This window comes from Haliotis asinina, chromosome 2 (assembly GCF_037392515.1).
Source record: "Haliotis asinina isolate JCU_RB_2024 chromosome 2, JCU_Hal_asi_v2, whole genome shotgun sequence".
In the NCBI taxonomy this organism is placed as follows: domain Eukaryota; kingdom Metazoa; phylum Mollusca; class Gastropoda; order Lepetellida; family Haliotidae; genus Haliotis; species Haliotis asinina.
The window spans coordinates 69,611,384-69,625,788 of NC_090281.1; the positions used below are offsets into that span (position 1 = coordinate 69,611,384).

The window sequence follows — 14,405 nt, forward strand, 5'->3', positions numbered from 1 at the left end:
ACGTAGGTGATGGCATGTCCTACGTAAGAGATACTACGTCTTGCGCAGAAGATAGTATCTCCTAAGTAGGACATAGTAAGTTCTCCTTAGGAGATATTAAGTCCTACCTATGAGATGTTAAGTCCTTCCTAGGAGATAATGAGAATTAAGAAAATTCACCGTGGCTCTACTACGCTTCCGCAGGCCTGTCACAGCAGATAATACTAGTTTTTGTAAATCTGAATAATGACACGCCCATCTCATGCAAAGGGGATCATTAATATATCATGAACCGATTTCCTTGTTCCTTGTTAGTTTGTCATATTCTGACTTATTTGCTTCTATGGACACCTGGTAAGCGGGGCACTTGCATCACACGAGTTATGTCCCTTTAAATACAACTTCTACAGCGATCAATATGGCGTCCATTTGTTTACTCGTGGCATTTAGTTCTGACAGGTATAGCGAGTCGAATACTTCATGATGACATAACCGCCTGTCATTAGCGTTGAACTGCCCAGTCACAGTATTATTCTCCGTAACATCTTGGCCTTCACCTAAATGTTCAGTGAGTGTTGTATCTACGAGATCAAGAAGTTGTTGAAGCATGGCGACTTCGATGGAGTCAAGCGTCTTCTTCAGCGTGAGGGCGAGAGACGCCATTCAAGTCCTTGTATTCACCAGCACGGGAAGGACCCAGCACCCAATATGTCACCAGTAGGTATGGCTGTGAGTGCCGGGAACATGGAGGTTGTTAGAGCGCTCATATCGGCCGGATTTGATCCTAATGAAAGTTGTTCTATTGATAACTTGCTCAAGAGACCTGTCCATATTGCTATATGTGGTGGGCGAGTGGGAATTGTGAAATCTCTAATACATGACTACGGTGTGAAGTTGAACGACGATGGGGAAGGATCGGCGTTATTCTGGGCTATCGTCAGCGGTTCAGAGGAGCTGGTTGCCTACCTGTACGACAGGACAGATGATCCTTCGCTCAAACAGGCAATTTTCACGGCTGTAGAATTCAACAAACCGTCCATCTGTTCGTACATCATGTCACTTGGAATAGACTTGAAGTTAAGATGTCCGAGGGACCTCACGCCGCTTGCCTATGCAATATCTCTGGCTAACACCGACATTGCTAAAATCCTTATTAAAGGTGGGTCTGAACTTGAAGGAGTATTTCCCAGAGGCAACAGTATGTTGCATTTAGGAGTAATGTCCGGTCAGCTCGATATAGTAAAATATCTGTGCCGAGTCGGTATGGATGTCAACAAACAAAATAAATACGGCAACACGCCGTTGCACTTGGCCACTTTGTATGGTTTATACGACATCGCCCACTACCTCGTTGTCGACATGAACGCGTGTCTGACAAAGGTGGAAGTTGACAGAAAGACCCCGTTTGCTACATCGTTTTTGATGAGACGTACAGACATAGCTCACCTCATTTTGGCTGCTGGGTACGTTCCGACACAGGAAGAATTTTCAACAGTACTGGATGACAAAGACTTGAGCACGAGTCTTAAACTAGTCGTGATGAATCCCAGATGTCTGAAACACTGTGCTGTCCTTGCGATGAGGCGTCATTTTGGACACGATGTATTCAATAAATGGGACCATTTGTAACTCTGTACACTCCCACGACCTCTTAAGACTGACTCTTTTATAACTTTCACACATATCACAGCCCAAAGATGTGCGCTAATAAACGTTTTTAGTGAATCAAGTGTTGTTGGTTCTTTATAACATATCGCTCTCGGTGTCTTGTGAGACAATTTACATTGCTCCTGGCAAACGAAAAGTCATCTTCAGAGCGAATGATTGAGTTATTCTGAGATTCGAACTCAAGTTCTTACGCGGCGTTTGAGAAAAATGGTCCATCCTGGTAACAGTGTCGTAAGTACAGAGTCAATGAACCATGAACGCTGGGGACCAAGCTTGCGATCATTGTACGAATATTGAATATTGCAACTGCTGATATTTCCTTTTTGGGATATGAAGATACCCAGATTTGATGCATCTCAGGAATCGAAAATACTGAAATTGCACCCGACAGTGATCCCTTGTTGCCAAAATCCAGTATAAAATTACTTCACAGGTGGAGCATCACCGCGGCTCCTTTCACAAAGGTTAACCTTAACTCCCATTCCTTAACACTGCAGGTTACCTTAGATTTAACATCTTATAGGAACTGACGTATGCCAGTTTTAACCCTAGCTGAACGCACGCTTCTCAACCACAACCATCTTGACAGTTGATTTAAGACAGACAGACAGACAGACAGACAGACAGATAGATATCTTATTAACGTCTCACCTTGTGTCACATTACATATGTACATATGTAAACTCAACAGTGAAATTTCACACAAGCCATTCCATGGAAGTATGAGGCACAAAAACATAAATATTTAAAAAAACCAAAAAAAACCCCCAAACATTCTGCACATAAAAATTAACCACAAAACGTTTTAAAAAGCAAATGGATAAAATATAGATATACCGATATATATACCACATAGATATTGCACTACTTATATAAACACCATCTCCGCAAAATTATTGCACAGTCTCTGGTGCACAACAAAGTTAAATCAGCTTGTGTAAAGAGCTCTCCAAACTTCCCTGCATCTAATAAAACAATGAAGTAAGCGCATTTTGACTTAATCTGTAACTGAAAACATAACCCAAGCTGGTACTCTTATGAGCAGCCTGAAGTTAGCAGGGGGTTGTTTTTCGTAATTGGAATATCAGTTCCGTTAATTTGAATTCCAACATCTGTTTCCAGTTTCTCACAGCTGACCAAGTCCTAAATTTCCAACATCTGTAGCTAGCTTAATTATCACTTTTAACTATTTAACATTAAGGCCGGGGTCCAAAATTCCGAAAACCCAAGGTTTCCCACTGGCTACTCCTCCGCGGTGTATTTGTTATCTCACTATGATTGACTGGGCTGTAACTGGGCTATGGGTGCCTGGCAAGACACTGGCAATGTCAAAGGTTGGAATTTACTACTGCAATAAACGTAAGTTAATGTCCAACAACCCCTTCACTACATATTTTGAGGGTGAGTGAGTGAGTGAGTGAGTTTAGTTTTACGTCGCGCTTAGCAATATTCCAGCTATATGGCGACGGTCTGTAAATAATCGAGTCTGGACCAGACAATCCAGTGATCAACAACATGAGCATCGATCTGCGCAATGGGGAACCGATGACATGTGTCAACCAAGTCAGCGAGCCTGACCACCCGATCCCGTTAGTCGCCTCTTACGACAAGCATAGTCACCTTTTATGGCAAGCATGGGTTGCTGAAGGCCTATTCTACCCCGGGACCTTCACGGGTCCCATATTTTGAGGACTAAAGGGATCAGTTTGATTAGCATGTATGAAACATCCAATTTTGCTTATTTTCTTAATATAAAATCCTCAGCAAAGATATGTCAGCATAAGGTAAGTGTACAACCCTAGGCCCGTGCAGCATATTGTCAGGGGAGTGGCGGGAGATGGGCATTTTCCGAGCCTGAGAGAAACATGAAACCTTGTATGAAGCATTTCCCCACTCATCGACTTGTTTCTCTGGAAACGCACCTGTTCTGGCCACCGGACTGACAGAGTGGGAAATTGAAATTTGGCTTTGAAAATGAGAAACGTATTTTCCAAATGTATATGTTTAGACGTTCTACATCAATACTTCTTCTGTTAGTCTTAACATATTTTTTGTATACTATGATTTAATATCAGCCTGAACCGGTGAGTCAGTGTTGTTATAGTTCACGGAATGCACTTGAATACTGCATTGCTTTATGTGGAAAGACAGTTGAGACAAGGCATGAGGCCACACTCCATCTGTGTACAGATTTGGACCCCGGCTTTTAAGTAAAGATTTAAATTGTGAATAATATTTCCACTAGATGAAGAGTGAAGTGAGGTGCGCCAGATTGAAGAAAGCAGTCATAAACTCGCTGCTTGAAGCTCGATATGAATGTTTTAATGTTTCTTTCGAAATTCACACAAACGGTGACGTCATAAGTAACTCAACTGTTGAAGTTCATCACCTACGGTTCGTTTGAACTTGGGTTCATTATTGACCATATATCTGGTTCACATTCGTCACATGTGCCTGTGCCATTATGCACTTTCCTGCTTGTGCCAACCATAACAATTGTACTATAAATGACAACATACAGCAATGAAAATATCGACTTGAAGTCTAACGTTGTTGATCACTCAAAACAATGGCGGCTCGTAGTATGAGCAGAGGTCAAGGTCGAATGTCGTCACTCTCAATAGTGACGTCATCTGTGTTCTATTATGTGTCTATGTTCGTAAAATGTGTGTCAGTGACCTCCGTCGTTTTTTTTTGTTTTGTTTTTTTGTTGGCAGTAAATGCTTCTAAACCGATGCCGCCGTTTTTATTCCTATTTTATTAAAAATTCTATTCATTTTAACTATAATGACGGTAACGCTATTTTTCAGGGCATTATCATTTGCAGAAGCCCTCGGTCGCGCAGTTAATGAAAGACCTCGGGCTTCTGCAAATGATAATGCCCTGAAAAATAGCGTTACCCAAGAAGTTGCTATCCATAAGATTGTCATGTATTTCATTACATTGTTTTCAGTGTATATGACCACACCACGGTAATGTTTCATGTATAGCGATTTTGAATAACGAACTCTCGTTATTTGTAATTCGACATCAGTCCAAGTTTGAATAACAAATCCGGCGCTAGGTAGTGTTTCGTTATTTAGGAGTATACTTAAACAGTTGTTTACATAACACTATCCTGTGTTTGATAGATCTGATGAGCATACAGTGAATAACGAACTCACAGCTTACTTCAGGCGGCGATTCTTATGTTGGTGAAAAAAAAATGCCATGTCCATCTCATGATACAGCTGCTGCTGATACCACTATGTTTACTTGTTTATAGTTCTAAGTGATGTTAATTTTCCAAAGATCTCACCCCTGTATCGGAGACCTGTCAGATGGCCACTGACAATGACATGTTGTTTCCGACCTGGGATTCCACCCCTAACAGCCAGGCTGTTACCGGTAAACGATCGACGTCGAACGACGTGTGTGTGTGTGTGTGTGTGTGTGTGTGTGTGTGTGTGTGTGTGTGTGTGTGTGTGTGTGTGTGTGTGTGTGTGTGTGTGTGTGTGTGTGTGTGTGTGTGTGTGTGTGTGTGTGTGTGTGTGTGTGTGTGTGTGTGTGTGTGTGTGTGTGTGTGTGTGTGTGTGTGTGTGTGTGTGTGTGTGTGTGTGTGTGTGTGTGTGTGTGTGTGTGTGTGTGTGTGTGTGTGTGTGTGTGTGTGTGTGTGTGTGTGTGTGTGTGTTGCCATGCAACAGAACAGTAATGTTGGACGGAATCATGCGATAGGAAGTTCATCAGTCTTTTCTGATTCGTGTATTTAGGAATTTTTGACACATTACATCCTCCGTGGCACCTTTTGATTTCAGACACAGTACGGAAACAACAGCGTGACATTGTTCCTTTGTAACTTAAGACCAGACTCATAGCAGTATGACGACGGCTCGTAAATAATAAAATCATGTTTACACAATCCACTGATGGGTATTATGAACAACGTTCCACGATGCAATAAATCTTTTCTATGAAAAGCTATCCAGTCGTAACTCTTGAAGAATGTCAAATTCCGCCTTTAGAAACAAAGCCCGACCAAACGATCCCGTTAGTCACGTTTTACGACAAGCTTTGGTTACTGACGACCTATTATAAACTTTTTCACGAGACTGTTCCCGAAGAGAAAAACAGAAATTGACTATCTAATGACATTACACACCTGGGATTTGTGAACCCATATATCCATCGATGTTCATATCATTATCATGTTAGTTTGAATGATTACGCGCCATACACTGAATTTCGATGTGCACGTGCTTCGTCCACGGGCGAGTACCACTATGTGTATCCATTGTTCAGCAAATGTCAAATTGCTACAGCACGATAACTAAAAAGATCCTTAATTGTTTTAACTGTAAAATACTTATCCCTTGTGATGGAGAATTCAACACAGTCAAGCAGAATATGCTTGACTGTGACTCTCTTATCACAAGGGATAAGTATTTTTAACAGATACGCATGTGTATATCTAGTGTGGCCAATACGACATCGTCGTAAAATAACCTCTTCAAATCTGGACTGACAGCCCAAGTAGGTGTAACCAATATACGGTTTTATTTCATGTAATTTATTTATACCTACTTGGGTGTCCCACTTCTTCTGCATCAGATCACGGATGTACGTTCTAATGCTAGATTTGTAATCAGTGTATGGAATAAGAAGTGGTGTCACAGATTTGTTGAGTGCTGCCTTGGCAGCAAGATTGCGTTACCAGAAATGCCAGAAATGCCCACGTGGCTTGGTAACCAACAGAACACGATGTCGTACTGGCCAGTAGCAAGACTATTATACAATTCAATAATTTCTATTAAAAGTGGATGTTTACAAGAAATATTTTCAATAGCCTGAAGGCAAGAAAGAGAGTCTGAATAGATTATGTACTGGTTATGTTTAGGGTGTTTTTGAATGTATTTAAGAGCCGTTTAGTATGGCGTTAGCTTCTGCTGTAAAAATAGAACTATTATCTGTTAATCTAGAAGATATTGTTCTGGATCCAGTGACAGTGGCACAAGCCACTGCGCCACCATCCTTTGACACATCTGTAAATAAGGATTTATAATTGCTATATTTATGTTTCAATTGATTATATTCTTGTTTATACTGTAATTCATCCGTTTCTGATTTTTAAAATGTAGTTAATGTTAGGTCCACTTGGGGCCTGACCAACTGCCAAGGAGGAGAAGAAAGAAGAGGGCAGGGAGCTATGTTTTCCAGCTCAATGCCGGCAGCAGAAAGAAAAGGTTTAATTCTATGTCCTAGAGGCGGGACAAGGGATAGACTTTTTGTTGTATAAATGGTCATTATGGGGATTGAAAACACAGTTATATGCCGGGTTAGATTCATTAGAGTATAATTTAGTAATGTACTGTAAAGCTAACTTATACGGCGCTGCTCATCAGATGGTTCAACAGCCTCAATAGGTGCAGTTCTGAAGGAACCAAGACAAAGTCTTAGACCTTGGTGATGGACAGAATCTAATAGTTTCAGGTTGCGTTTGCAGGCTCCACCACATACGATGGAGCCATAATCAAGTTTTGAGCGGATGAGTGATCCATATAAGTGAATAAGAATAAGAACCTTAAATAAATCGGGTGCCTTCAAGCATTTGGCTTTTAGGGATTTAATATGGGGCAAAAAGGTCAAATGTGAATCGAAAATAAGTCCCAAGAACTTAGCCTCCTTGACAACTTTGATAGGGGTGCCACTTAGAAATAGGTCTGGGTCTTTATGAGGATTATATTTACGGCATAAGTTGATACAATTGATTTTTTATTTAGAAAATTTGAATCCATTTTCAAGACACCATTTATCTATTTTGTTCAAACACAGCAGCAGTTGCCATTCAATAGTATGCACATTTTTTCCACGACAAGAAATATTAAAATCATCCACAAATAACGATCCATCAATTGAATCGTTTAAAACTTTTGATAAACTATTTGTCTTTATACTAAAAAGTGTGACTGACAAAATACTGCCTTTTTTAACACCCTGATCCTGATTGTAATGATCAGACAGGGTAGAACCCACGCGGACTTGAAATTGTCTGTTTTTTAAGAATTTGGCCATGAATTCAGGCAAACGACCTCGCAAACCGAAATCATGTAAATTGCTCAAAATGCCATATTTCCAGGTTGTGTCATATGCCTTCTCCAGATCAAAAGAGATAGAGACAGTATGTTGTTTATTAATCAGCCTTTTTCACAAATGATTCCAAACGCACTAAATGATCGACAGTACTTCTGTTTTTACGGAAACCACATTGTATGCTAGTATCTGTTATGAGGTTATTTGTATCCAAGTACCAATCTAGTCGATTATTTATCATGCGTATGAATTCAGGCAAACGACCTCGCAAACCGAAATCATGTAAATTGCTCAAAATGCCATATTTCCAGGTTGTGTCATATGCCTTTTCGAGATCAAAAGAGATAGACACAGTATGTTGTTTATTAATCAGCCTTTTTCACAAATGATTCCAAACGCACTAAATGATCGACAGTACTTCTGTTTTTACGGAAACTACATTGTATGCTAGTATCTGTTATGAGGTTATTTGTATCCAAGTACCAATCTAGTCGATTATTTATCATGCGTATGAATTCAGGCAAACGACCTCGCAAACCGAAATCATGTAAATTGCTCAAAATGCCATATTTCCAGGTTGTGTCATATGCCTTTTCGAGATCTTTACTATGGCGTCACGCCATGAAGTAGGAAATTTCCCGGAAGTCCAAATATCATCAAAAATTGATAAGAGCGTCTCTAAACAGGATTCTGGTAAGTGCTTCAGGAGTTGATAATGTATGTTATCAGCAGATATGTAGCAGTGTCATGAGCTTGATCAAGAGCAGTATGGAGTTCATTATAATCTTCCCCATTATCAGAATTGAGGTTTTCTTTTCTTGTTGTTTTGATATTGCTGAAATTTAGGTATATAATGAGAAGAGGAAGAATGTTTAGCGAGAGTTTCGCCCAGTTTATTCGCAATATCTGATTTATCAGTGAGTAATTGATCTCCATGTTTAAGATGATGGACTGTAGATTTAGTACCCTTACCTTTAATTTTCTGGACCATGTTCCATACCTTGGACATGAGTGTCCGAGAATTTATTTTGGATACATTATTTTGCCAAGATTGGCGTTTGTTCTGTTTAAAAGTACGCCGCGCTTTAGCATTTTAAATGTTAAATTTATTTAAATTATGTACCATAGGATGGCGACGGAAATAATGTTCTGCTTTTTTCCCTTGCCTTCCTAGCGTGTTTGCATTCATCGCTGAACCATGGTTTTCGAATATGTGGAATTGCAGAAGAATTTGGTTTATACACTCATCAGCTGTAGAATTCAGTTCCTCAGAAAAACATTTAATAGCACCAGGAACGTCAATTAAACGTTCAGGTTTAAATTTTTCAGCACACAGTGTTTCATATAAACCCAGTTAGCCTTTTTTAAAATTCCGCCTTGATGATGAAGTTACAGTTTTTAATATAGTAGGAAAATGGTCACTTCCACAGAGGTCATCGTGAACTGACCATTCATGAAGTAGTTCTGAATTTGTGAGTGACAAGTCAAGAGCAGAATAAGTCCCTGTACCAGGGTGTAAATATGTGTTGGAACCATCATTATAAATACATAAATCATTGTCAGAACAAAAGTCCTCCAACACTTTACCTTTAGTGTTTCTAGTTACACTACCCTAGAGTGGGTTGTGCCCATTTAAATCTCCCATTATAATACAGAGCTTGAAGATCAGTTTTGGCAAACGACGAAGACGGCGAAATATAAAGAGGGCATAGTGTAAACGCTACATGTACAGTAATTATCACTGCAACAGCCTGCATGTCAGTGTTAAGTGAAACATGGCTTTGAATAACGCCTTGTCTGACTGGAATGGATGATCCGCCAGTGGCCCTACCACCCAGAGGTGCAAAACAATGATATGCATTAAATTGACGAAGGTCAAATGTATCTGTATGTTTTAAATATGTCTCTTGGAGACATATCGCTGAAGGTGTAAAATCTGGGACTAATAGCTGTAATTCATGTACATAGTCCTCAATCCTCTGCAGTTCCACAACAATATTATTGGAAGAAACTAATAGTTTTTGGGGGGATTTATTGGGGATCTACCCCGCACTCTTTTGGAGGGCAACAAGCTATGTGCCCTAGAATGGGCGTTTTCAGAAACGTCCATGTCCTCGAGAGACCCATATCTATTAAACAACTGAATGTTTTTTTGTGACCCTTTCGGGGCTCTGCCACTTAGTTTTTTCAAAGGATCTGGCCCTTTAGGTTTAGTTTTAACGGTTTCTGAAGATTTTGGAGTTGATTGAGAAGATGGCTCATGATCAGAGGATGCTACTGATCGGATTTGTGACGAAAGTGACTTTGGCGTTTGGGTAGATATTGTAGGTGAAAAAATCAGAGGAGTTTCTGATGTAATCCAAGTCAAGTCAGTTTGACAGCTAGCGGTTGAATTTCTTATACTTGCTTCCGACGGTGTTTTAGTTATGGAAGCATAGCTTTCTTTAGGTTCAGAACTTTGGACCCGTTTTTAGGCATCTGCAACACTAATGTTTCGGGTGAATTTTAATTTGTTGATCTCCATGTGATACTTCCAGACAGGACATTCTTTGGACAACGATGAATGGGCACCAGTTTGTACATTTCTTAACGTTACTGTCACAATCTTCTGTTGTATGTGTCTTTTCACCACAGTAAGCACAAACAACAGACAATGTGCAGTTACGAGGGGATGTCAATAAGTTTTGAGCCTTGCATAGAAAAAACACAAAATATTGGTATGAACCACATTTAGTTTTCAACTTAATCCCCTTGTGAGTCAAGACACTTATTCCATCTTTTCTGCCAGTCGTTGATGCCCTCTCTGTAGAAGGCGCCATTTTGGTCCTCAAACCACGCCTCAGTAGCAGCAATAAGCTCACTATCATCCTGAAATCTACGACCACGCAAGTGTTTCTTGAGATTTGGGAACAGATGGTAATCACTTGGTGCCAGGTCTGGAGAGCAGGGGGGATGCGACAAGATTTCGTACCCGCATTCCTGGACAGCAGCGACTGCAACGCGAGAGGTGTGTACTGGAGCATTGTCGTGATGTAGAAGAATACCACGCTCAACAAGTTAGCGTAATATTCCCCATTCATTGTTCTTCCGTTTGGTAAGTAATCTATGTGGATGACGCCTTTGCTATCCCAGAAGACTGTCGCCAATACCTTCTGCACTGATCTGGACGCTTTGAACTTCTTGGTCCTGGGAGAAGTGACATGTTTCCATTCCATGGATTCTTGTTTTCTCTCAGGATCATAGTGGTGGATCCAGGTTTCATTACAGGTTACTAGCCTAAAGTGAAAATCTTCTGGATTCTTGTATCTGGTTAGCATGGAGTTGCTTATGGTGACCCTTGATTGCTTCATTTCATCTATAAGCATTCTTGGCACCCATCTTGCGCACACCTTAGACATGACGAGATATTCATGAAGAATTGTCTCGATGGATCCGTGTGAAATGCCTGTGGTCTCCTCTAACTCGTGGAGTGTGATTCGACGATTTTCCAGCACAAGTCTATGCACTCTATCAATGTTTTCCTGACAAGTGCTTGTTGCTGGGCGACCTGGAGTGGGGTCATCTTCAAGACTCTCTCTACCATGCTTAGATTCATTGACCCATCGTTTGATGGTAGCAGATGAAGGGGAAGACTTCCCATAAACATAAACTGCTGAAAGCCTTTCTTCAATGTTCTTCGCCGAGTTTCCTTCAAGAACTAAAAACTTAATTACTGCTCTATGCTCAATTTTATTCATTTTCACTGCCGTGAGGGGGGTCTCTTTGTGTCAATGTGAGCTGTTCAATAACTTCTGAGAGTAGGATACCAAAGCTTATATATCACATCAGCTACACTCCAAGGTTCAATGTCGTACCATAGGCTGTGACACCTGGGTATGAAAAATGCCCAAGGCTCAAATTATTGACATCCCCTCGTATTAACCCAATGGCCGAACTTTTGGCATTTGAAGCATCGAAGAGGGTTTGGAATGTACATTTCAACGTTGATGTTTCAGTATCCTGTTTTCAGTGATTTTGGAACATTTGGAGAAGAGAAAGATAACAAATATGTATTTGTGTTTACAGTAGCATCATTTCTACAGGTTGTAAAACGTTTGACAAAAAGGACACCTTGATCCTTCATCTCTGAGGCGATGTCAAGTTCTGACATGTCAGCAAACAAACGTTCACGGTCCCTAACACTTCCTTTGCTCGTGTTAAGTGTTTTGTGAGCCGAGATCGTAACTGGAATGCCGACAAAAGATTTAGTACTCATAAGATTGGTGGCCTGCTGCCTTTTTGCACACTCAACCAGAAGGGCACCGGAACGTAATCGCCTGATGTTTTTAAGATCACCGGCGATGCTTTGTATACCTTTAGCTTTGGCAAAAGGATTCGACTTTAAAGGGGTCTTGTCAATAGTCTCAACAACAAGAACACGTGGCCAGTAATCAATTGAGTTGGGCAGTCTGTGGTCAGTTTCAACGGGATCAGTATCAAGTTGACGTTTACTTTGAGGGGTTTCGTAAGCCATGTTTAGGTAGTTAGATTTCATCATCTGAGCTCCCCACCCACCACGGAGTATCACAAGGACAATGCTAAATGCAAGTGGGTCTCCGACTTGCAGCACCAAGGATACTCAGATGATATACTCGAGCGGAAGAATTATGAATAACTAATCCACCAGATTGGCCCATGAGCCATCGCTTTCTGGCATAAGACTCTAGGCAAAGTTCATACGATCATAATTCAGAATAAAAAAGTTACAAATCAACAGCAGTGCCAAGACCAAATTTCAAAACAATTCCAAATCAAAATTGTGCAGTGACACATACACAGCCCGTGCACAGAGCTTGGCATGACCAGCCGATTGGTTGAACTTGGCCCATTCAACCACCCGTCTAGGTGAAGTCAGGGCCAAAGTTGTGTGTTGAGCAATACGAACAATGGTCCTGCTCCCATGTCCTCAACCACCAGCACCCCCTCCTCCACCGACACAGGGCCGAAACCCATGGCAAACGGGTTTGTGGGCCAAATACACCCCCCCCCCCCCCATCCCCCGGGTCCACAACGGGTGTGTCGGCGAGCTCTTGGCGTTACCCAGCACCCACCACAAGGAGGTGGCTCGCCACGGGTGCCTCAATGAGTCTGAGGGTCAGAGATGTTATCTCGTTTGGTTGGTCGGTGTACGCCAGATAATGTGTTCTCTCATATACGGAGATAATTATCTGCTCTGCATGACAAGTAGATTTTTTTGCTATGTTAGTATATCTGAATACGCCAAATGTTTTTCGTTCTTTTGGATTTAGATTTGCCTATTAAGTCAATTTTAGTAAGTTAAATCGATGTTTCTATTGTTTTCTTAGCTAAGTTTAATGGTAACATATTGATAGTAGGAAAACGTAGTGTGTTGCAATATTTTTTTCCGTTTGTAACACGTCACAATTTAATTCTGGACTCACAAAAGTCCAGAAACTCTCAGCACTGTGGCCACTCTCTCACAAGGGATTTCGCAAAATTAAACAGGCAGCTGTTATGCATGTGTGCTAAGGATGAAAAAATGAAAAAATTTTTTTTCGAAAACTCAAAATTTAAACTCGCTCGCCCATGGGCACGCCCATGGGCGAACAGTGGCCAATGGGCGAAAGTGTTTAATTTCATCCAGAATAAATGTTTTGGAGGTTGTAAATGAATGAAAAAATGTTGATAAGTATCATGACACAAATTTCAGCTTGTTGTGACTTGACTCTGCTAACTGACAGCGATTTTAAAAAATCTCGCCCATGGGTGAAAAACATATTGGCCCATGGACGAGAATAATTAATTTCATTGAAACTACATGTTTTTTTCCAGGCTTTGCAGCTTTTCAATGAATGAACGTGTATTTATTATTGTCTTCACACGAAATTAAGCTTATTTTGACTTAATTCGGCTAGAGAGAGAATAGAGAGAATATTTACTTTTACTCAAAATTCACCTTTTCCCATGTTCATAAGTATCATGTCACAAAATTCAACTCATTTTGAATTAATTCCGTTAATTTAGAGCTATTTAACAAAATCTCACCCATGGGCGAAAAACATTTTGGCCCATGGGCGAGAATATTTCCTTTTACCCCCAAACCCATCTTTTCCAATATTTGGAGGATGTAAATGAATGAAAGTACATTTATGAGTATCATGACAGAAATTTCAACTCATTTTGACTTAATTCCTCTAAATGAGAGCAATTTTGAAAACTCTCGCCCATGGGAGAAAGACATTTTGGCGATTTTGAGAGTATTTGCCTTCACTCAAAATACATCTTTTCCTGTGGTTTGGAGGTTGTAAATGAATGAGGATATATTTATGAGTATCATGGCACAAAATCCAACTCATTAGGACTTAATTCTGCTAATTGAGACCGATTTTCAAAAACATCTCGCCCATGGGCGAAAAACATTGGGCCCATGAGCGAGAATATTTCCTTTTCACTCCAAATACATCTTTTATAATGTTTTGGAGGATGTAAATGAATGAAAGTGCCATTGTGAGTATCATGGCTCAAAATTCAACTGATTTTGACTTACTTTTGCGAATTCAGGAAGATTTTTAAAAATATGCCAGAATAATCACTTTTCCTCAAAATACATCTTTTCCTGTGTTTTGGAGGTTGTAAATGAATGACGATATATTTATATGTATCATGGCACAAAATCCAACTCATTTTGACAT

General features: G+C 40.4%; 1 protein-coding gene across 1 annotated transcript; it reads left to right on the top strand.

The window, feature by feature from the left end:
• Positions 1-540: 540 nt before the first annotated feature.
• Positions 541-1,608, top strand: LOC137271980 (serine/threonine-protein phosphatase 6 regulatory ankyrin repeat subunit C-like). The gene has a single exon (XM_067804357.1). It carries the CDS (start codon positions 541-543, stop codon positions 1,606-1,608), a length of 1,068 nt encoding a protein of 355 aa, XP_067660458.1.
• The last annotated feature ends 12,797 nt before the right edge of the window (positions 1,609-14,405 follow it).

Bases quoted from the DNA above. Each gene is read 5' to 3' on its own strand.
- LOC137271980 (XM_067804357.1), top strand. From the start codon at position 541: ATGTTCAGTGAGTGTTGTATCTACGAGATCAAGAAGTTGTTGAAGCAT.